The sequence below is a fragment of the Anas platyrhynchos genome, chromosome 16, assembly GCF_047663525.1.
Source record: "Anas platyrhynchos isolate ZD024472 breed Pekin duck chromosome 16, IASCAAS_PekinDuck_T2T, whole genome shotgun sequence".
Classification (NCBI taxonomy): Eukaryota; Metazoa; Chordata; class Aves; order Anseriformes; family Anatidae; genus Anas; species Anas platyrhynchos.
In genome coordinates, this window is record NC_092602.1 from 2,212,643 (window position 1) to 2,234,033 (window position 21,391).

At 60.3% G+C, this 21,391-nt stretch overlaps 2 protein-coding genes across 27 annotated transcripts in view; one reads left to right on the forward strand and one right to left on the reverse strand.

Moving 5' to 3' along the window:
* Positions 1-1,719, forward strand: part of ATXN2 (ataxin 2) — a 51,246-nt gene extending 49,527 nt beyond the window's left edge. For 10 of the 20 annotated variants that reach the window (XM_038187625.2, XM_038187634.2, XM_038187627.2 and 7 more), the window contains one exon: positions 1-1,719. In XM_038187625.2, coding sequence (XP_038043553.1) covers positions 1-204 — 204 coding nt within the window. In that variant the 3' untranslated portion in view covers positions 205-1,719. The other 10 variants (XM_038187626.2, XM_072024477.1, XM_072024478.1 and 7 more) reach the window with 2 other exon arrangements.
* Positions 944-21,391, reverse strand: part of SH2B3 (SH2B adaptor protein 3) — a 27,859-nt gene continuing 7,411 nt past the window's right edge. For 4 of the 7 annotated variants that reach the window (XM_072024487.1, XM_072024486.1, XM_072024485.1 and 1 more), the window contains exons 2-9: positions 19,700-20,482; positions 8,366-8,467; positions 8,023-8,114; positions 7,804-7,895; positions 7,392-7,606; positions 6,905-7,122; positions 6,226-6,618; positions 944-6,008 (exon numbers count right to left, since the gene is read on the reverse strand). In XM_072024487.1, the coding sequence (XP_071880588.1) occupies positions 5,615-6,008; positions 6,226-6,618; positions 6,905-7,122; positions 7,392-7,606; positions 7,804-7,895; positions 8,023-8,114; positions 8,366-8,467; positions 19,700-20,455 (2,262 nt within the window). In that variant the 5' untranslated portion in view covers positions 20,456-20,482 and the 3' untranslated portion in view covers positions 944-5,614. Of the gene's footprint in view, positions 6,009-6,144; positions 6,619-6,904; positions 7,123-7,391; positions 7,607-7,803; positions 7,896-8,022; positions 8,115-8,365; positions 8,468-19,699; positions 20,483-21,391 lie in introns of those variants that run through there. The other 3 variants (XR_011803805.1, XM_072024490.1, XM_072024491.1) reach the window with 3 other exon arrangements.

Here is a 21,391-nt window from a genome sequence, read left to right on the forward strand (position 1 = left end):
GCTCATGTACAGTCAGGAATGGTTCCTTCTCACCCAACTGCCCATGCTCCAATGATGCTAATGACGACACAGCCACCTGGTGGTCCCCAAGCCGCCATCGCTCAAAGTGCACTACAGCCCATTCCAGTCTCGACAACAACACATTTCCCCTATATGACGCACCCTTCAGGTGAGGAGTGTGTGCCCGGGAGACCTGCACCTTAACTGAGCCAGGTCACAGTAGTGAGGAGGACTGTTACAAACCAGATTTGGGGAAAAGAACAAACAAACAAACTAAAAAAAAATAAAAATAAAAAAAAAGCTGAAGATGTCCTTTTAGAGTGGCAGGCTGCTGAAGGCAGGTTATTTCTGCATTTAGCATTTATACTTTGCCAGCCCAAATGCCTAGGTAAGCATGCGAGATTTAGCTAATTTAGCAAAGACCTCGTTTCTCTGTAGCTCGAGTACAGAAATGGATAACGATGCAGGCACTGGCGCTGTGGGACTGTGTTCTTCCAGGTTTTGCCGTGGTTTTGCCTTGGGGGATGGACTGTCTGTGTAGCCTGTTCCTAATGATCTGGGGGTTTATTAAATTTCTAGCGATTTGCCTTGAGGATAGGAGTGACAATGTTGCTCGGGGGTAGTGCTGTTAGACTTCTAATGACCGAAGTAAAATGCCAATTGAAGTCTATTCTTTAATTGAGAGTAACATTCTGCAGCTTTACTTTGGGGGAAAAGTAGATGCTGTGTGACTTCTTTCCACTTTAAATTTAAACGTTACCTAGGTTTCTTTGTTATTATTTGTTTTCGAACAGCCTCTAAACTTTTCTAGTGAACTAGATACCTGATTTTGTTTCTTGGGGAATGTGTGAGCAGAACAAAGATGCTTTCTGAGGGTTTAGGTAGGGAAAAAAAAAAAATATCCAAAGGACATCTTGATATGCAGAGTATTGTTTTGTTCTTAAAAAAAATAAAAATAAAAAATAATAAAAAAAAAAGTTCAGCTCAGTAGTTGTCCTGTGACCACTTTACTAGCAAACTGTTGTGTGGCTTGCCAATTTATTATTTACATTTGAACTTTTTTTTTACAGTACAAGCCCACCACCAACAGCAGTTGTAAGGCTCATCTGGAATAACTGAAAGGCTGGATACCTTTTGTAGGCCAAATACCCTCCTTCTACTGCTTCTGCCAACTGGAAGCACAGAAAACTAGAATTTCATTTTATTTTGTTTAAAAAAAAAAAAAAAATTGATTTCTTGTAACATCCACTAGGAATGCTAACAGTTCATCTTGCAGTGGGAGAGATTTGGACTGAGTAGAGGCATTTAGGAACTTGTGGGCTATTCCATAATTCCATGCACTGTATCTGAGTCCTGCAAGTGCCCCAACTCTGCTTGCTGAAAACTGGAAGTTATTTATTTTTTAATGACCCTTCAAAGTTATGAACTCATCAGCTAGCAAAAGAAGTAACAAGAGTGATTCTTGCTGCTATTATCACTAAAAATCAAGACTTGGAGATCCCTTTTACTTCTAACTAAACTTGAAACAGGTTCAGTAAAAAAAAAAAAATTCTAATCGTCAAACTGATGAATTATTATTTATAAATCACGTTTGATGAGATAATCACTATCGTGAGACAGTGATGTAACTTTTAAGTTAAGAAAACTTTTACTTTGTAGATAATATAAAATAAAAACTTAAAAAAAAAATTAAAAAATAAAAAAAGTTTTAAAAACTGACCTACTTATCGTTTGTGTCTTGTTTTACCAGTCTCTCTCTTTAATGTTTTCTCCATTCGTTCCCCTTTGGATCACAAGCTGTTTTTATTTAGCATCAGGTAAGCTTCGCCATGTGTTTCTGTCGTGTGCTGCTGCTGTGTTGTGTGTGTGCCCCCCTCACACCTCCCGCTATGAAACCAAGTCAGTCGTGGTAGACTCGTAGGGCTCTTACTAATAAAATGAAGGCTTCAGGAGCAGACTTGGATACAGGTTTTAAAGAATTTCTTGCATTCGGACCCATTCCCTAATGGCTTTACACTTTACACTGTTGTGGTTGGCGTACAGAAGATGTCCTGGCTGGGCCTTGATGTTTAAAATAAAGCTGTGTCAGCCACTGGTGCTGCTCGGAGCCAAAGGAAGAAATCGGGGTAAGCATCGCTTCACAAAATGGTGTAAAAAGATGGGGAGAGTGATAGGAGAAAGCAGCTGACTACCACATCCTTCGGCACCAGGCAGGGTAACCATCACGGCTTGGGAAACGCTGTGGTCTTCCCGACTCTTGTAGGGCGCACCCGTCCTAAAATGGCTAACCACCGCCAGATGCTGCTGATTAAATGGATTATAACATCGCTGCGTTTCAGAGGCAGGTCAAGGAAAGTGGTGTGTGCGTGAGCCTACGTGGACGGCAGGTAACACATCGCACCGCGGCTTGGCACAAAACACCCGGGGGGAGACAACCACTAAGTAAGCTTCTGTCCTAGTCCCTTAAAATGAACGGTGCAGTAAAATGGAGAGAATCCATGCGAGTAAATGCAGGTGGGCAGCAGGGGGCACAAGAACATCACAAGCAGTGGCGGTGACTTGGAGCAAGACTCCTTGAGTGAGTCTTCTGCGAGGGAAGGGCTCGCTCCTTTCTACGGGAGGTTTCTGGCTTTTAGTAGCTGTTAACCCCCCACCTATTAAAATAGTACCCAGGATCCTACAGGGAATCAGACGAAATACCAAAAGTGAGAAACGAGTTCTAAAAACAGTTTATTAGGAGCAGATTTTTTTTTTTTTATATTATGGTAAATTTGCATTATTCAAGAATAAGTTACTTGTACAGTACATACAGAAACAATATATAGAAAATCTACTATACAAGAAGAACTCTTCTGTGTAGGTGAGAAGAACTTTCAAATCAATGCACTTTGCGCCCAACAACCCTGTTGGCTTTAAATCATCCTGCTGAAGGCTGAGGTGGAGAGTGCGCGGTCGGCTCCCCCCCGCCCGGGGTCGGTGCTGGTGAAGGTTTGTGGTTTGTTCAGATCGAACGAGCTTCAATTAAAATTGGGAATACTGTACTCAGACCTGTTAGTCAGGATTTCAAGGTTTTTATACGCTTGTTAGAGTAAAACTGCGTGGGTCGTACGATGGTCCGGAGAAGACGAGGAAGGAGAAGGCAGCTCGGTGGCGCTTTGGCACGGGCTGGGCTGCTGGTGTCTGCTCCTGGGGGTGGCTTTGGCCTCCCCCTGGCCCTGGAGCTTCTCTAGAAGCTTTCCAAAAACTGGTTTTGATGCAAAAATGATCCGAGAGGCAACAGCGGTGTCAGTGTTTGGTAACCCGCCCTGCATTGCTGGGCCCCGGGCTGGCACGGTGCGGCAAGAACGGGGGGAAGGAGGAGATTAAATCCTGCTGAAATCGGGGAGCTCCCGAGCCTGTCCGGCACAAGGACGCGCAGCAGCTCCCATGGGATGGCTGGCAGCAAGCACCGAGCGGTTTCCCAAGCCTAAAACGGAGCTGAGGGGCAGAAGCTCTGCCTGGACCTAAGATTTAGCGGGTTGGGTTAGGTGCTAGCCCCGGTTGCTGCCGTGCTGGTCACACCACGAAGGCACTGCCCTGCCCCTGTGGCCAAATGGTGACCTGAGCGGCCAAAACACCTCCCTGCCCTCGGCCCTCTCCTGATTTCTGGGGCTTGCTGCTGACGGAACCGCAGCTGCCGAGCCTCAGGACTTCATAAACGTGCCAAAAGCCTGCGGGGGGCAGGGAAGGGAGCCTGCCAAGCCCTGAGCTCTTAAGTTACTAGAAGGACACAAACCCTCTCCGAGCCCGTGTGAAAGGAGCGGGGAGGTGGCAGTGCCCGCGGGGGGTGCCGGCAGCAGCGGCAACCTCGTGAAACCCTCAGAGCCACCTCCTCCTGCTGGAGGTCACGTCCAGCGGAGTTTTGGAGTTTTTCCACCGGGTGGTCACGAGCCCGAGGTGCGCGTTACTCATCCGGCTCGGCCATTTCCACGTAAACTACGCCAAGAGCCCTTGCGATTGTTTAATCGGCAGCTTCGCTGAGGAGCCTCCCCCCGAATTAAAGCAATCTGGGAGCGATGCAGCAACGGGGCTGGAAGTTGTGCTCAGCTTCCCCCCTTCCCCTGCCCCACGTTAGCCACGAAGAAGCCAGCCCCATCCCCACGCCCCGTTTTGGTGCAGAGGGACCCTGCAAACGCCCGCAGCCTTTGTGCGGCTTCGGGGAGGGAAAAAAAGAGCTGCGGATACGGGTGAGGAGCCCTAGCGGAGCACAGGGGCTGCTTTGTTTCCCCTGCAGCCTCTCCGGGTTTGGCAGCCCCGGAGGCGACACCATCCGGGGTGATTTTTCTCTGAAACACTCCGCTTTCGGGACTGGCGGCAATGGCGCAGGAGCGCGGCTCCTGCTCGGTGCCATCCCCGGGGCAGGAGCAGGAGAGGCTTCGTGTGCCCAGAGCGCACGAAATGAAGACAGGAGAGGGCAGAGATGGAGGAGAGGGGAGGCACGAAATCCCAAACATGCTCTCAGGTTGCCGTTTCCAGTCTCCCAGCCCTTTCCCTGCGCACACCGCTCGCCTACACAGACCGATTTCCCTCCTGCCTGGAGCCGTTTGGCCGTGGGATGTTTTGGAGCCGAGGGTCAGGCTCCCACCCAGCTCCACCTGCCCTCTGGCAGCAAAATAAAGCAATTCCCTCGCCCTCGGGCTCCTGGCCTTGGGCAGCCTCCGGCCCCTGGGCTCTGGCACCGCAGGCGCTGGCTCAGCCCCAAATCGCGGCGTCGGGGCCGGCTTTGTGCACCACCTCCCCAACTCGTGCCCACCAGGCTCTCTTGTTGTTTCCTTCCAAATTAATGCTCCCGGAGGCTCCCACCTCTCAGGCGACTTCAAGTGTGCGAGGGGGGGGACCGAAACAAACCCAAAAAAAAAAAGGAAAAAACAAAAAAGGGCTTTCCTGTAACGTGATCTCAAGGCCAGCTCCGCGTTAGAAATCCCGGGGAGTGCCGGGCGCTGAGAAATCTGGAAGTTGAGCGCTGCCAACATCCCCTCGCCGAATGTCGCAACGGCTCCGGCCCCTTCCTTATTCTGAAAATAGCATCGGGTTCGAAGAAGTGGTTCCTCTCCAGCAGGTAAAAACGGCACCGGGGCAGCGAGCACCCCCCGGGGGGGGGGAAAAAAATGCACGAAGGCAGCGAGGGTAAAGTGCCGGCTGGATTTGGCACTGCAGCTGTAGGAGCGCCAAACCAGCCTCATCCTCCTCCTGTAAGGCACTTTGGGGTGCGCGGCCCCTGCTGCGGGACTGGGGGGGCTCAGCCTGGACCCCCCCTGCCCGAGAGGGGCCCATTGCATAGGTGGCCACAGCCCCCGGGGCGTGGGGGAGAGCTGAGAGCAGGGGGGGAGGCGAGGTAAAGAAGGAAAAAGTAGGGAAATTCCCCTGGGAGTTGTGCTGGAAAGGTTTCCCTCACTGGGAAGGGGGGGGGGATTTCTGGGATTTCTTTTTTTTTTTTTTCCCCTGTCAGTCTCCGCGTTAGTCCTCGGCTGTTGGCGTTGTTAATGGTGGAGCGGTGTTAGTGTTCACGGCTTAATTAACAAAGCTAACGGGGTGAGTGGTTCTCCGGCTGGTGCAGGGAGTGACTGCAGCTGGGCTAGGTTCTTTCTTTCTTTTTTTTTCTTAAAAAAAAAAAAAGGAGCGAGAAAAGCCAGTTTTTTGCCTTATCTAAAATTAAAGAACAAACTCCTCCAGCGGCTTTGCACGACCCGAAGCTCGGCTCCGGCAGCTCGGGGCTTGCTGGCAGCTTTGTGCAGCGGCAGCACATCCTGGGGCGGGAGGAAGTGGCTCTTCGTCGCCTGTGCGCAGCCCGAAGCAGCAACGTGTCAAAGAATTTATAATCCTCTTTTTCCTTTTTTTTTCCTTTTTTGTTTGCTCCAACGATGCGGGTGCGACGCGAGACCCCCCGGTTCCTTCTCCGGGCGCCGCGGTGCCGAGGGGAGGAGGGGACGGAGCCCGGCTGTGCAGTGCCCCCCGTGCCGGCCACGCAGCTGGGAATGCAGGCAGGAGCGGTGTGTGTGTAAACAGTAACGAGAAAGCTCTAATAATACCCAAAAAAAAAAAAAAAAAAAAAAAAAAAAGGCCCTTTAACAGGCCGAAGAGAGGGAGCACACCCGTACTGGAGTGAAAAACGACTCCCTTCCTTGCGAAATTAAAAAAAAAAAAAAAGAAATAACAATCCCTAACCAGAAGGAAGAAAATAGTTACATTCTCGCTGGGACTCCCAGAGGGGGCTCCAGGTCTTCTTCTCCACCCAAAAAAAAGTGCGTCCCCCCCCGGGGGCCCGTCAGAGCGGCGTGTACTGGTTGTCGATGGCACGGACGTGGCCCCGGCCCGGGGCTTCCACCTCGTAGTCCGACTCGCGGGGCCGGGCGCCGGGGGTGGCGGTCACCCCGCTGTGCCGCAGGCTCTGCGCCAGCTCCGCCGGCGGTGGCACCAGGTGGAAAATCTGCTCCGGAGGGGGCTCGGTGGGGCCGCGGGGGCAGGAGGAGGAGGAGGAGGAGGTGGTGGTGGTGGAGGTGGTGGCGGGGGTCAGGCTGAATTCGGGGCTCCAGCCGGGGACGGGCAGCGGGACGGGGACGGCGGTGCCGGAGCTGGGAGCTGTGGATGGAAGGAGAGGCGGTGGCTGCTCGGGGGATGCTCCTGCCCCATCGCCCCGCAGCCCGCACCGGGATGCGTCCCGTGGCCGTCAATTTGGGGCAGCTTCTTTCTTAGAAAGGGAAGCCGGGAGCTCAGGAGTCACCTTTCGGGGCACTGCCTGGATGTTTCCGCTTCCCCCAAAAGATCCCAGCTGCGCCCATCACCTTGGGGACCCTCCCGAGTCCCCGCACCCCATGGGGACCTCCCCATCCCCGTGCCCCAACCTTTGACCCTGTTGTGCCCCTACCTGGTGGCTGGGGCAGGACGACGACGTAGCTGGAGAGCCGAACGTCGCAGGTGGCCCCGCACTCCAGCGGGATGGGGAAGCGGTGGAAGTGGTGCAGCATCTCCACGATGGAGGAGAAGCGCAGGTGCTGGACGCGGCACTGGCCCCGCTCCGTCAGCGACAGCCGCAGGTGCTGCGGGGAGGAGCACGGAGCCGTTACCCTGCCACCGGCTCCCTTGCTGGAGGAGATGATGGGGGACACAGGGATGTTTGGGGTGGAGGGGAGGGGGGACAAACGGCCTTAGCATCCTGTGCTGCATCCCCAGCCCGCGGTGCCCGGCCTGCTGATGTTTTTTTTCCCCCCAGGAGTGGGGATGGGGACACCAGCAAGCACTGGGGTGGGATGGGACAGGACTCGCGGCCACCCACGTGTGTGCAGCTCCCGAGGGGGCTCCGGTGTGATTTTTTTTTTTTTCCCTCCCCATCCCAGCCCCTCTCCCACCTGTACCTTTGCTCTGCCCTGGAAGTTGAAGGTGAGCACGTACTCGCCGCGCCGCGTCTCGCTCTGCCGCACCAGGAAGACGCCGTGGCCCTCCAGCCCCCCCAGCTGCACCAGCTGAGCCGCTTTCATGCGGGAGATGGGCCCGTGGAACCAGGGGCAGGAGGACAGGAACTGCTCCATCTTCGGCCCCGCCGCCTCCGACGACCCCCCCGGCGTCGCCCCTGCCCGGACAGGGAGGCCGGTGGGGGGTGAGCACCCCGGGAACTGGGGACCCCTGCCCGGCCCCGCTCCGTCACCCTCATCCCTTCCCCTGTGGCTGCATCCTCGCCAAGAAATTTGGGGCTAAGATTAACCTTAGCCAGCCCCAACGAGGCACGGGACCCCTCCCCGGTGTCCCCAGGCATCCCCCAGGCCTCACCTTGGTTGGGGGAGTCGGTGCTGGTGGTGGGGCTGGTGGCTGCGGGGTCAGGGTGCCGGCCCGCCAGGAGCTCGGGGTCGCCCGTGTCCGACCTGTCAGGGATGGGAGAAGCCAGGCTGAGCGCTGGGGACGGGTGGTTGGCACGGTGCTCGGGGACACGGAGCAGCTGTCCCCATCCCCGGGGTCAGTAGGGCTCGGGGACCCCCGCCGGGTGCCTACCCCCTGTGCGCACATTCCCGGATCTCGGCCGTCCAGGAGCTGAGCTGCTGCTCGTCCCCCGCCTCGAACAGCACATCGGTGGCGTTGGTCACCTGGGGGACACCAGAGAGGGACACGGGGACATTAGAGAGGGATCTGCAGCCCTATTCCCCCCCCACACACACAACCCACGCTTGGGGACCGGACAGAGCAGAGCATCCCCACCCCGCGGGCTGCATCCCTGCCATCCCCGGCACGGAGGAGGAACCGAAATTTGGCACGGGAGCTTCCAGCAGCACGTGCGCCCCGAAGGGGTGGGGAAGGCGTCGGGGCCAGCTGCGGGGCCCCTCGATGGGGGCCGTACCTTGAGGACGAAGGTGTGGAGGTTGTCGGGCATCTCGAGGCGCGTGCACCTCCGCACCTCCTGGACGGCGGAGCAGGCGGTGTGCAGCTTCGGCTTGGAGCCCTGCGGAGAGGAAAGAGGCTGAGCCGTGCCCGCGGCCCCCCCGTGCCCTGAAATGCTGCTCCAGGGAACGGGATCCAGCCTGCTGGGAGTCCCCTGAGTCATGGCAGCAGCTAGGAAATACCCCTCTCTGCAGGGAAACACCCTACGGGCGAGGAAATACCCCACCTGGCAAGGAAATACCCAGCACGGCTGCTGCTTCGAGGCTGGGGCGAGCCGTGCCGGAGCAGGGCACCCATGGGGGGCCGAGCAGCACCCAGAGCAGGGCCCCAGCCCAGCGGTGCCCTGAAGCAGAGGAAGGGATGGAGAAGGAGTTTCCCAGCACGTGCTGGAGAAATTGTGTGCACCAACGAGGAAAATATGGCCTGGGTGGCGAGGAGGATGGGTGCGGGGGGGTCTTTGGTGCTCCCTGCTGTGGTGTGGGGCCGGCCGGAGGGCGCGATGCCCCCGGGCAGCCCCGCACCCCCCGGGGTGGCGTGCCGAGAGCTCCCTGCTGCTGCCCGGCCAGTTTCGCTCTGACACAGGCACATGACAAAACGCTGAGCAGGCACTTCCATAAACTCTAATAATACCCCTCCCGGCAGCTTTCGGTTCCTCCGCCGCCAGGAGCGAGCTGCTGACCGTCTCCGTGCTGCGGCACCGGGGACCCCCACAGTCGGGGACCCCCACAAGTGGGGAGGGACCCCTGTGACGGGGACGGAGAGAAGCCCTCGGTGTGCGGGGCTGGCACTGGGAACAGCACCGGGTCCCCCTCGTGCCAGCCCCCGTGGGTGCAGCCAGCCCAGGGTGCGCAGCTCAGCGCTCTGGTTCCCCTGGGCTGGGCTCGCTGCCAGCTCAGCGTTACAAAAATTTTGGCTGGCCGTGATTCATGCGACAGCTTCAGCATCCCACGGGCTGAGTCTTCGCTCTCCCGTGCCAGGCACCGCCGTCCCCTCCGGTTCCCAGCTCCGGGCTGATTCCAAATGACCCCACACATGGCCACTGACACAGGACCCATCCCTGAGCATGACGCCGGGCTGCGGGTGGCAGCCGGGGCCATGCACGATGCTGCTGCACAGGGGAAGGGTCCGAAGGGTCCGGGCCTTTGCTCTGAGCTCGCCCTGCTCCCATTGCAGCGCTGCTGCAAGGCCATTCCCCCGAGCGGGGCTGCAGCGAGCGCGGCGCCTGCCGGCACTGGAAATCTTGCCGGCGGCTGGGTTTGGCAGTGCTTTTTTTTTTTTTGCCCCCCACTTCCTCCCTCTCTCAGTCTCACTCTCGACCAAGGACTCGGTGTACTTTGGGGCCGGAAACGCAGCGCGAGAAGGGCCAACCCTTATCAGCGCCAAGCTCCGCCGAAAGAAAGTTCTTAGAAGTCGCCCGCCGCGGCGCAGCGCCCTGCGAGGAGCCGGGGCTGCCGCAGCTGCACGCGCCCGCCCGCAATCAGTGTCGCTGCTGCGGGCTGGGGCAGTGCCACGCCGCGTCCTGAGGGTCCCTCGGAGGGTCCTGAGCAGTGTCCCGCACAGATGGGGGGTGCTGAGGGCATGCGGTGCCCACCGTGTCCCCTTCCCCAGGCTGTGGGTGCCGGGGCCGTGATGGCCGGCACGTCCCCGAGCTCGCCGTGCGGTGCCAGCGTGGCGTGGGCGTTATCGGCACGCAGGGCCCGGCCGGCAGCACCAGCACCGCGCTGCTCCTGCTTTCTTGGGAGCAGCAGAGGGGGAATTCCAGGAAAAGGGAGTTCGGCGAAGCCCTGGGCTCGGCTCCATCCCTCCCCGGGGTGAGCGCAGCCGGGGAGCGCGCACAAGGGAGAAGGAAATGATGCAGCAGTGAGATACGGTGCCCGAAAGGCAGTCTGGCTTCGGAGAAGTGCCTACCGCAGGCACGGTGCCCCCGCCCCCCGAAACGGCGCACCTGACCGCAAGATGCCCTGCTCGATGGCGGCCCTACCGAGAAATCCTTTTCTCGGTAAGCAAAACTGCACACTCAACACTCCGCGTGCCCGCCTGGCGCCCACGGGCTCCTTCTCGGCAGAGAGGTGCCACAGCATCCCCCTGGGTGCTCGGGGAGCTCGGGATGGCACGGGACAGGACGACGGCAGTGGATGGGACAGGACGGAGGGTGAATTCACCCCAAAGCTTCCCGTGGATGTGGGGGGAACCCCAGCACCTGGCTAAGCACCCCCTGAAATCACAGAGGGCCACAGTGCCCGCGAAGCGCACGGTCCCCGCTGTGCCACCACTGCGGTGTCCCCTGGTCCCCGCACCCCAAACCACCCATCCTGGGCTGCCACCTCCAGTTTGTAGGGCAGAATCCGGCCTGGCTCCCCAAATCCCCCTCTCCCTGAAAGGGCTGGCTCCCGGGAGGAGCAAATAGTACCACAAATGGGATTTTTTTCCCCCAAACATTGTCACCGTGCCCTTGGGCAGCCAGGTGGGCATGGCACCTGCGCTGCCTGCAGCAAGGATTTTTGGGGGACGCCCCTCAGCAATCCCACTGCTCCTGCTGCTCCCAGCCCCACTGCCAGCAGTGTCTGGCCATAGGGAGCCACGCTGCTGGGGACCAGGGGGTGGCAATGGGGACACCCATCCTGCAGGCTGGGGACAGGGAGCGGCGCCAGCGCTCAGCGCCTGATTAAAATTAGTGCTGGAGAGCGGCTTCCTTCCACCTGTGGTCTGCCGAGCCCTGCCCGGTTTTATTTTTGCTGTTTGCTCTCGCTGCTGATCATTTTCTAGTGTTTAAAAAACGCTGAGTGAATCCAGCTGGGCCGGGGAACGCGGTGAAGGGGAAGACGCCGAGGGCGCAACCCCGCTCCCAGCATCCCACGGAGCCCCCGGGGCTGCGCTGCGCCCCACGGCCCCGCACCGGGGACCTTTTTGGAGGATTTCTTAGAAAACCAGCCCCGAGTTTCCACCCTGCTCCAGCCCGGGGGGGACACAGGGAGGGTTCCCACGGGCGGCACCCGAGGCCACCGCGCACCTGGCCGGGAGAAAGCGGTGCCGGCGCGGGGCGGCGGCGGTGCCAGCAGCGCCGGCTGAAGGTCAGGCCAAGGTCACAGCTGCGCCCCGGCGTTGCAGGCGCCGAGCGGAGCTGCTGCGCTTCCGCCTCGCCAATCCCCGCAGCTCCTTCTCCTCTGACTTTCTTCTCCATCCGTGCACCCGTGCCTGCAGCAACCTGGCCGTCCCCACCAGCGGAAAGCCGCCCGCGGGGGCGCGGGGGCTGCTGCGAGCAGCGGGTGAGCTCTGGCTGCCCCGGGGAAAGAGGAAGGCAGCTCGAGCTTTCCAAGAACGAGAGTGAAATCGCAGCACCCGCTATCGACCGGCAGCGGGGTGCTGGCACACGTCAGCCACCCCGTGCCCCGGCAGCCTCCGCTCGGCTGATTTCTGTGGGGTCCCCAAAACGTGGCCACCGCCACCCGGTGCTGCCGTGGATTGCGGGGCTTTTTGGCAAAAAGTGGGCAGGGGGAGCTGGAGCCAGCACTGCCCTTATCGTCGGCTGTGCTTCCCATGAAGGATTTGGCCAGAACCCAGAGCCCAGCGTGCAAGGCAGTGGTGGCAGGGGGCTGACGGCAGTGGCAGGGGACTGACGGCGGTGGCACGGCGATGACAGCGGTGAAGGCAGCGAAACCTCAGGGGGCTGTGCCACAAGGTGGGCACCGCTGAGATTTGGCCCTTCTGGGAAACCCTGGAGCTCAGCGTGTCCCCTTACGCAGGGACAAAGACCTCAGGTGGCACAGCTCGGCCCCACTGGGGTCCCCGTAGGGCTGACGACGGACAGACGGACGGACAGGCAGACGGACGGGCCACCGAGATTTGCAGCAGCGCGGGCGCTTGGGTTATGCCAGCCCCAAAACCACTTCCTGCGCTCGCAGCCCCGAGGGAGTTTTCTTAAATTTCCCAGGGGCACAGCGGCACGATGCCACGGCCCCAGCCCCAAGCGGGGGGACGTCCCCGTTGTCCCCACACTGGTGCTGGTGGGTTCGGGGTATCTGTCGGGCTCAATCCTTGTGGGTTTGCACCATGGTTAATCCCAGAGCTCATCCTGGGGACTTTGCACCACGACTAATCCCAGCACACGCCCTGGGGGATTTCGCCTCGCAGATAATCCCAGCTCTTGTCCTTGGGAGCCTGCGCCACGGTTAATCCCAGCGCTTGTGCTCGGGGATTTTTCACCATCGATAATCCCGGCCCGCGGCCTCGGGGTTTTCCACCCTGGTTAATCCCAGCGCTCATCCTGGGGGACTGGCAGCACCGCTAATCCCAGCGTTGGTCCCCCAGCAGCTGGTCCCAGCCTTTCCATCCATCCCTGGCATTTCCCGGCAGCCTTTCCCCCCCCTGACCACAACTTCTCCCCGCGTTTGCTGAGCCCTGATCCGCCGACCCTCCTCTCTTCCTTTAATTCTTCTTCTCCTGCTGCCTCTTCCTCTCCTGCCCCATTTCCTCCCCCACTTACAGAGGGATTTCCCACACGGGGCATCGCTTCCTCACCCCGTTTTTGGGCCGTTTTCCTGCACGTCCCCCCCTCCCCGTGCCTCCTGCACCCCCCATGCCCTCTGCCAGGCTCAGAGCTTGCAGGGGGCACTGGGGGTGGGCGCGCGGGCTGGCACACGGGCACGTGGAGGCTGTTCACTCTGAAACCTACTGACATCAGCACCAGGCATCTTCTTGGGGGTTCTGCTTTTAGAGCTTTTTAGAGCTTTTTAGAGCTTTCCTGCTTTTATTGAACAGAGCAAGGTGATCACTGCTGTGATGGGGGAACTCAGGACCCCCCAGGCCCTATCGCCTTCCTCGGGCATCACCCAAAAGACCCCTCTCTGACCCCACAGCTCCAACTCCAACCCCCAGCCAGCATCCTCAATCTGGCAAGACCAGCAGGGAAAACAAATTTCCCAGGGAGAAACCCCAGCTCCGCGCGTCCCCGCAGCCCGCGGTGGCACGGTGGGGACGGGGCCGTCCCCGAGGGGCCGGGGCTGGGCGGCTACAAGGGGCCCCGTTGTGCCGGCTGCCTCGGGGGCACAAAGCCCCTTCTGTTCCCATCACAAGCAGCTCTGGTGTGAGGTGCTCCCGGCAAACACAGCCCCATGGCACCCCACGGCACGGCGATTTCACAGCCAGAAGAAAAGGGGGTGAGGTGAGACACCCCCCCCCAAAACGCCCAGCGCTGCGTCAACCCCACCGGGAGGAGACGCGGGGGGCCGGCTGGATCCCCCCGCCCTGTCCTCGGGGCTGACTGGCGCCCTTTGTGCATTGATAAGGACGTCAATAAATAAGGCAGAGGCTGGCCTGCTTCGCAGGCAGGGCATGAACAAGTAAATATTCCCTCCTGAAAGCCCTGAAAACCGCACGCGCTTTCGCTGCCGCCGGCGCTGAATGTCGCCCATTCAGCCTCGGCACCGTTTGGGGGGATCGGGGAAGGGCCCGGGGTGGGATGCTCGGCTCCGGCCAAACCCAAAGTCCTGGGATGGCCGAATCCTAAAGCACTGGGATGGCCAAAACCAGAGGCACGGCAGCACCTCCGTGCACGATGCAGCCCTGGAGGTGGACCAGGGATGCTCGGCTGGTGGGGACGGCGCAAAGCCGGGCTGCTGCGGGGCGCACAAAGATGCTCAGGGCCCTTCCCAGCAGCTGGATGAGCTCGGACCCCCCCGGCCATGAGAACTGGGGGGGCCAAGCGGCCGTGCTCCGAGCCAGCCCGGCCACATCAAGCTCCCTGCCCTCCTCCAGAGCAGCGTTTTGGAGAAGCGGGGCTATAAACAGGATCTTGAAACAGACGGCGCTTGCCAGCCGCTCGATATTTTTTTATTTTAAGCCAAACTCGCTTCCAGCGTGGGCTGCTTTAATAATTTCCTGGAATAAATAAAGAGCTCGGAAAGTAAACAAGGTGGCCGCACGCGGGCGGGAGCCGGCCGCAGCCGGGGCTGAGTCACCCCTGGAGCTGCCGCCAGGGGCTGGGGGCCAGGGTCCCGTTGGGGGGGTCGCTGCGCGTCCCTGTGCCACGCTGCCACCCCTTATCCTCGTGCGGGGGACCCCAGGGATGCGCCCAGTGGTCGTGATGCCGTGGGTCTGGCAGCTTGGCTGGGCTGCTCCCACCTCGCCCCCATCCAGGCTGTGAGGAAAGCCCCCCAGGGGTACAAAATTGGGCACGAGGGGTGCGGGTAGGGCACGAGGTGGCCCCGTGGGTGCGCAAGAGCCGACGGCACATCCCCAGGTGCCTGCTCCTCATCCGCTCCCACTGCTCTTTGGCAGCACGAGCTGGGCTTGGCAGTGCCCTGGAGAACTGCGAGAGCATCCCGAGCCCCGGTGAGAGAGCAGAAATCCCCCGAGGGTATTTGGGTTCCCCCTGCCCGGTGCTGCTTCGTTTTTGGCCATCTCCTCGCCGTGCCGGAGCTGCCGGGTGGGAGCGCGCTGCGGCCCCCCCCTGCCTCCCCGAGGGCTCCTTCCAGCCCCTGCGCCGCCTGCGCAGCCTCTCATAAATATTTACCTTTGAAAGAAGCAGCACTCAGCCTCGACACAACCACATCCTGGACCATCAAAAAAAAAAAAAAAAAAGGCAGAAAGAAAGAAAAAGGAAAAAAAAAAAGATACAGCCACCCAAAAAAACACCGACGGGCATCTTACGGCTGCTGCCAGGGCTGAGCGGGTCCCACGCCTGCCGGGACCCTGAGCTTGCACACGAGGGAAAAGCAGCGAGGTTTGGGCACTTTCCCAGTCCTTTTCCTTGTAATTCTGTTTTTATCTCAATTTTGTGCTCATTTCTTGGCTTGCACGCGGCGCTTTCCTACCCAAGCAGCTTTAGAGCATCCCACAAGGCGGACGGCCCCGTCCCCATCCCCGAGCAGCAGATCGCTGCCACGAGCAGAGGGAACACAGCGGTGGGGCAAAACCCCTCTCGATTTTGAGGAATTGGGTTAAAAAGAAAGGAAATCCTCCCATCTCCTCTCCGAGCCAGGCCAGCCAGCCCCAGAGGCAGGGGAAGCGGCAGGTTGGGGCTCCCCATCCTGCGTCCTTCCCGGCACACAGCAGCCGAGCCCCAGCAGGCTCCATCCCAGCAACACGGTTTCCAAAATAAGAAACTCTGCTCTTCAGCAATTAACGCCGGGGCTGTGGTTACGTTGCTAAAAGTGTTTTTTCCGTGCATGACCAAGGATGGAAAAAGTTGCGGTTAATAAATGACAAATAACCTTTTGTCTCATCACCCTCCCCCCTCCCACTACCCCCCCCCCCCCTCCACGGCCGCGTGCCCTCACCCTGAAATACGAGAGAGAAAAAAAAGAAAAAAAAAGAAAAAACTAAAAAGCTCGCCGCCGAAATCTCAAGAAGCCCAAGCTACGCCCAGCCCCGAGCGCCTTCGAAGAACAGCGGCGAGGGGACGCGCTGCTGCTGCCGCCCTGCTCCCGGGGAAAGTCTGCGGCAGGGGGGGGGATGCACGGATCCTGGCCGGGAAGGGAAGGGAGCAGCCCTGCCGGCACAGGGTTATTCGAGGGTTTTGTTGCAAAGAGAGAGAAAAATGAGGCACGAGATCCTGGGAGGTCACCGAATGGGATCCTGGTGGGCTGCGGGGTGCTTTTCCCCGGGCCAGGGTGGTGACGGGCACTGAGGTGCCTCCATCCCCACCAGGGTACCTCCATCCCCACGGGTGCTCCTCCAGCCCCACCGAGGTGCCTCCATCCCCGCCACCCTGCTCAGGTTTTGCTTCTTTCGTGCGCATCCCCGTGGGTGCTAACACCGGGGAGGGAACCACCTCGCGTGGAGGAGCTTGGGGACACAGCTGGCAGGCGGGTGGCCGGGGCTCTGCGCGAGGTGCCGGGGCCATCTGCACTTCCAACTTGGCTTTGAGAGCACGATTTGTCATCGCTCCGGCGGTCACTTCTAAAAGGAACCTCATTTTGGCTCCGAAGCCACGGCTGGAAACGCGCTGCGTGGTGAAGGAAGGGGTTTGCTCCAGTCCCCTCCCGAGGCCGAGCTGTGAACGCAGCCGGCGTGGCCGTGCCAGGGCTTCCCACAGCCTCTCCAGCCCCTGCTTTGGGAACAGGGAACGGTGTCACCGGGCTGTCCCCACGCGTGCCACATCGGCCCCAACCCTGCCAGTGTCAGCCGGGAGCCACCCGGAGCGGGACCTGCTGGCTCAGGGGATCGCAGTTCTCAGAAACGAGTTTCAGGTGAAAGGAAGGGGAAAAGGCAAAAAAAAAAAAAAAAAAGAAAGAGAAAAAAAAAAAAAAAAAAAAAGGAAGTCAGAGCAGTCTCGCACTGAGCAGAGATAAAAATACTGCTCCTCCCGCGGCCACGGCGAGGACGTAAGAGCCGTGACACCGGCACCGCAGCCTGCGCCCGAAAATCTTCCCAGCTCATCTCGCAGCGCAATCGCTTACGGGATGTGATGGATTTCATTAAAACGCCATAAAGAGGCCGGCGCAAATGAAAATCCCATTTCCCTTCCCCTTCCTGTAGGAACATCTGGTCAACATAAACGGCTCGGGACATTTCCGTTGCAAATCCCAATTTTCAGGGGGTTTAGGGCTCGGCCGTAAAACATGTGCGCGGGGCTCGGCGGATGAGAGCGGGGCAGCCCCAAACCCAGCGAGCTCTGACCCTGCAGCGGGGCGGCCCGGGGCAGAAACGCTTCCTTTGAGATTTCCAGAGCTACCAAACCTCTACGATTACGAGGACGCACAGCGGGGTAAAGCAGAAAGCCCTTAGTGCCTCCACGGGAGGCGAGCACAACCTTCATATTAGACATCAGAGAGTCCACAGGGGCATCGTGCCAGCCCCATTCCCGGGGACTCTCCGGTTCTCCCAAGCAGTAAAATGAGATTAAGGCCCTTCAAAGTGCCCCGCTCTGTTTGATGCCAGGCACGTTATGGGATTAGGTTCACGGGCTTCTTGGGAGAGCTGAAAACGAAGCCGAGGGCTTGGCGGGCACGGGGGGCGCACGCGCGGGGCCACCCTCGCCTCCTCGCCCCGTGGACCTGGAAAATGATCAAATAGGTGGGAACTCGGCTGGACGCTGCCAAGCCGGGCGGCTGAGCTGAATTTCAACGGGTGTCGTGTTGTTTAAAGGGTGAAGGGGCAGGGAAGGAGGGGGCTGGCCCCGTGCAGGGCAGCGGCAAAGCCCCGCAGGGCTGGAGGGAGCCCAAGGTGGCAGCGAGAGCTGGGAAATGAGGGGGCTGCCCCCAGCCCTCCCCTGGGGGATTTTTGGTTATTTCCAAGGAAAAAAGAATCACAAAGCTCTTCTGTTTGTCCTGGCAAGGGCTTTGCCTCCTTGGGGTGATGGTGCTGAGCTCTCCCCAGGGGTTCCCGAACCCGCACCTTTGGGTCTCGCCCTGCCCAACGCCCGGCTTGGCTCCAACCCGAGCAATAACGGGGCCGGGGGGGGGCTGGGAAGCTGCCTGCAGCCCTCCTGCTGCCGAGGAGGCGAGGAGCTGGCCCCCGGCCAGTTCATTAGAAAGGAAGGACCCGCCCTGAGGATATTTTCACAGGAACCCCATTTACTGCTGAGATTTGTGAAACCCGGGCGAGGAGCGGCCCTGGCGCGGGGACGGCGCAACGGGACGGGAAACCCACACATGGGGGGGACCCGGCCCTATCCCCCCTGGGACGGGCAGCCACCAGCTGGTTGGGAACTGCCAGGAGCAGGGCTGCAGGGCGTACAAAATGCCCGGCTGTGGATGCCTCTTGGGGGCTGGGGTGATCCCTGCTGCTCCCCGTCTCCTCTCCCATCGCTCTCCTCCTCCTGCGGGGCGTCGGGAGCGCAACAAGAAGTGGTGCTCAAGATTCAAGGTGGCCAGAGGCTGCTGCACCACCAGATGGGATTTCAAGTGCATCACCACGTCCTCCAGGGGCAGGGGGCACGGCAGGGACCCTCCCCGTGCCCTTGTATTCATCTCTTCAGGCTTCGCCCCTTTTCATCCGCCCAAGCCCCCAGGGCACCTCTGGGCAGGGGTCACCATGGATAAGGAGGAGCAAAGCTGGCAGCAGCTCCCCAGATAGCTCCAACACCAACCCCTTTGTTGGATGTGCCAGGGTGGCACCCATGGGTGCTGCCTGGCCTCGCAGAGCCCCGGAGCGATGCCACCCACAGCCACACCTCCCTTACAGCCGGGGACGTGCGCTGCCAAGGGGACAAACACAAAATCCTGAACCCCTGTGGAGCAAAACCAGGCTGGTGGAGGCAGGGAGAGGCGCTGCCCCTGCCTCCAGCACCGAGCAGGGTGCTGGGGCTCAGCCTCAGCCCCAGCCGGGCTCCTGCACAGCCTCCCCGTGGGACCGAAAGCAGCGGCTGCACCGCACGTGACGCCGAGCTGCGAAAAGCGAAAGCGGCGGTGGCAGCACGGGGCTGGCACAGGGACCTTTGCTCCTCGGCTCCCAGCTGGGCTGCTTTTTACTTTCAGACCTAGACATTCATCATTTTTTAAACTCTGCTCTCTCCCTGCAGGTGTTTTGGGGCTGTTGGGCAGAAAGGGCAGGGATTCAGCCCGCTGCAGGGAGCAGCCGGGCGCCAGCTCCTCCATGCCAGGCTTCCTTGCTCCAGAGCACGAATTGCTCAAAGTTAAGTGAGCACAAAAAAAAAAAAAAAAAAAGGAAAAACCAACAAACCACAGACAAAAAAGCCCAGCCCGTTCCGTCTACGTAAGACCCGCCATGTGGAGGAACTGGCTTTTTAAAGATTAAAAGCCACGGCTGTCCCCCCCCGGCCGCCGCGCGGCTGTCACGCAGATCCGGCACCGCCGGCGCTCCCGCTGCGCTCAGCACCCCGAAGCTCCCCCAGGATCCCAGGCTCTGGCTGCGGAAATGCTGACAAAAATAAAACTGAGCTCCCGACGGATCCCACAGGAACCGAGGAGGGCTCAGAGCCCATTTTGTGCTCCCTTTCTTTTCCTTTCCCAGTTTTCCCCAAAGGCTCCAGGTGCTGAAGCCACAGCACCGCGGGGACAGGCACCGCGTGAATTTGGGGTTCGTGAGACCCGGTTCCAACCCTGGTGACATCCACCTTGTGGGAACGGGTCCATGAGGATGGGGACAAGTGGTGTTGGCAGGCAAGGACACCAGCCCCCTTCCCCAGCTCTGCTTCCAGCTGTAAAAGCGAGGTTTGGGGCCCCGGAGGAGAAAAACCCAAAAGGTTTTGTGACCACTGGTGGTAATTTGTGCTCGCGTTGCCCTTGCCATGGGGTCGTGGGGATCTTCTGCCCTCTGAACACCCTGAGGGAAGCCCCAGGCAGGATGATACAGCCAAAACCTGAGTGGGGACGAGGCGAGGGAGCCTTACCTTGGGTGGGTCGAAGAGCTCCAGGACGTACTCCTCGCTGTCGGGCGTCCCCGCTCTGCGCAGCACCAGGCGGCAGCGCTGCCAGCGCGTCCCGCTGTCCAGCGAGCTCTCGTCCAGCAGCCCGTACTTCAGCAACCCCTCCTTGCGCACCTCGGGGGGCTGCTCCCGCGACAGCCCCCAGGGCAGGATGCGCTTGCTCAGTCCCGGCTTCAGAGCAGCCTCTGCTGCGTCCCCATCAGCCTCCGCCGGGAGGGCATCCGAGGAGCGGCGTCGGAAGAGGCTGCGCCAGCTCCGGCGCAGCTGGCTGAGGGAGAAGGGTCTCCGCGCCGGCCCCGCCAGCTCCTCCGAGCTCCACGACTTGCGCAGCCCTGTGGGGGCCGCCTCGGGAGCTCGGACGGGCTGCTCGGGGCGAGCGGCCAGCTCCGCTTCGGTTTTGGTAGCCACCGTGCCCAGGGAGGCGTCCGTGTGCCGCCGCTGCGTCTCCCGGTAATCCCGCGCCGGGCCGGCGGGCAGGATGCGGAGCTGGCTCATGGCGAAGCCCTCCTTCACCTCGTTGCAGAAATACTGCTGGAAGAGGTCGGTGAAGTGCACCGAGAAGTTCTCGGCGGCCAGCAGGTCATGGTGCGGGTGCTCGGTGGCGAAGCGCAGGTAGTGGCGCGCCAGCTCCTTGGCGGTGCTGATGGCGTGCAGCTCGCAGAACTCATGCCAGCCCCGGGGATGCGCTGGCGTGCCGGCCGGCAGAGCGTGCCCATTCATTGCCGTGGCTCCAGCGAGGCGGCCGCGCTGCAAGACAGAGCACACAGCAGGGCCATCAGGGCAGTCCCCAAAAGGATCCAACCCCAACACCTCCCCTGTGGTCACCGCTCCCTGTTTATCCCCTCCGGGGCTCGCCGCGTGCAGCACGGCCCCGGTGACCGGCGCGGCTGCCCAAGCGAGACGCGGTGACAGCTCCCAGCCTGCCGGTGCCAAACCCGGCTCGCTGAGCGTGGCCGTGCCTCAGTTTCCCCACCCGGCCGGCACGGGGCGTCTGCTCGGCTTCCTGCCCACGCAGCTGCCTGCAGCTCCCCGCGGGACGCGCGGCCCGGCCGTATCCGCTCTCCTTCTGCCAAGGCTTAACAGCGCTGATGGGTTTCCCTCCAGGGACCTATTTCAGCTGAGCTGATAAAAATGCCGGGGGGGGAGGAGGTAGAGGGAGTAGGAGGGGGGAGGAAAGGAAATAAATGGCTGCTGAAATCCAGGGAGGGAGCTGCCTCGGCTGGCGTTCACCTGGAGACGTGGCCGCGCTGCCGGCACGGCAGGGGGTGAGCGAATGCCTCCCCGGGGGGACGCTCGGATGGGGTGAAGGGGTCTGTCTGTCTGTCTGTCTGCAGGTGCCAGGGGTGAGCTGTGCCCCCCCGTGTCCCTGCCACGTCCCACGGTCCCGCACAGAGCTCTTCACTCCATGCTTAACCCCTTTCAGCAAGTGGAACCGGGCTTTAGGATCAGCCGGGACCCCAGCTGGAAACGCCGCGCGGCTCCCTGGGCTTGCCAAGGAACCCCAAAACGCACACACCCCCCTCCACATGGCTTGGGATATTTGGGTTTTCCTTCCACGGCCACATCCAGATGCTGTAGGCACCCCAAGGCCCTGCCCTGTGGCCGTGGCACTGCTTGGGGTGGCCGCAGGGCTCCAGCAGAATCACATTGTGCGTG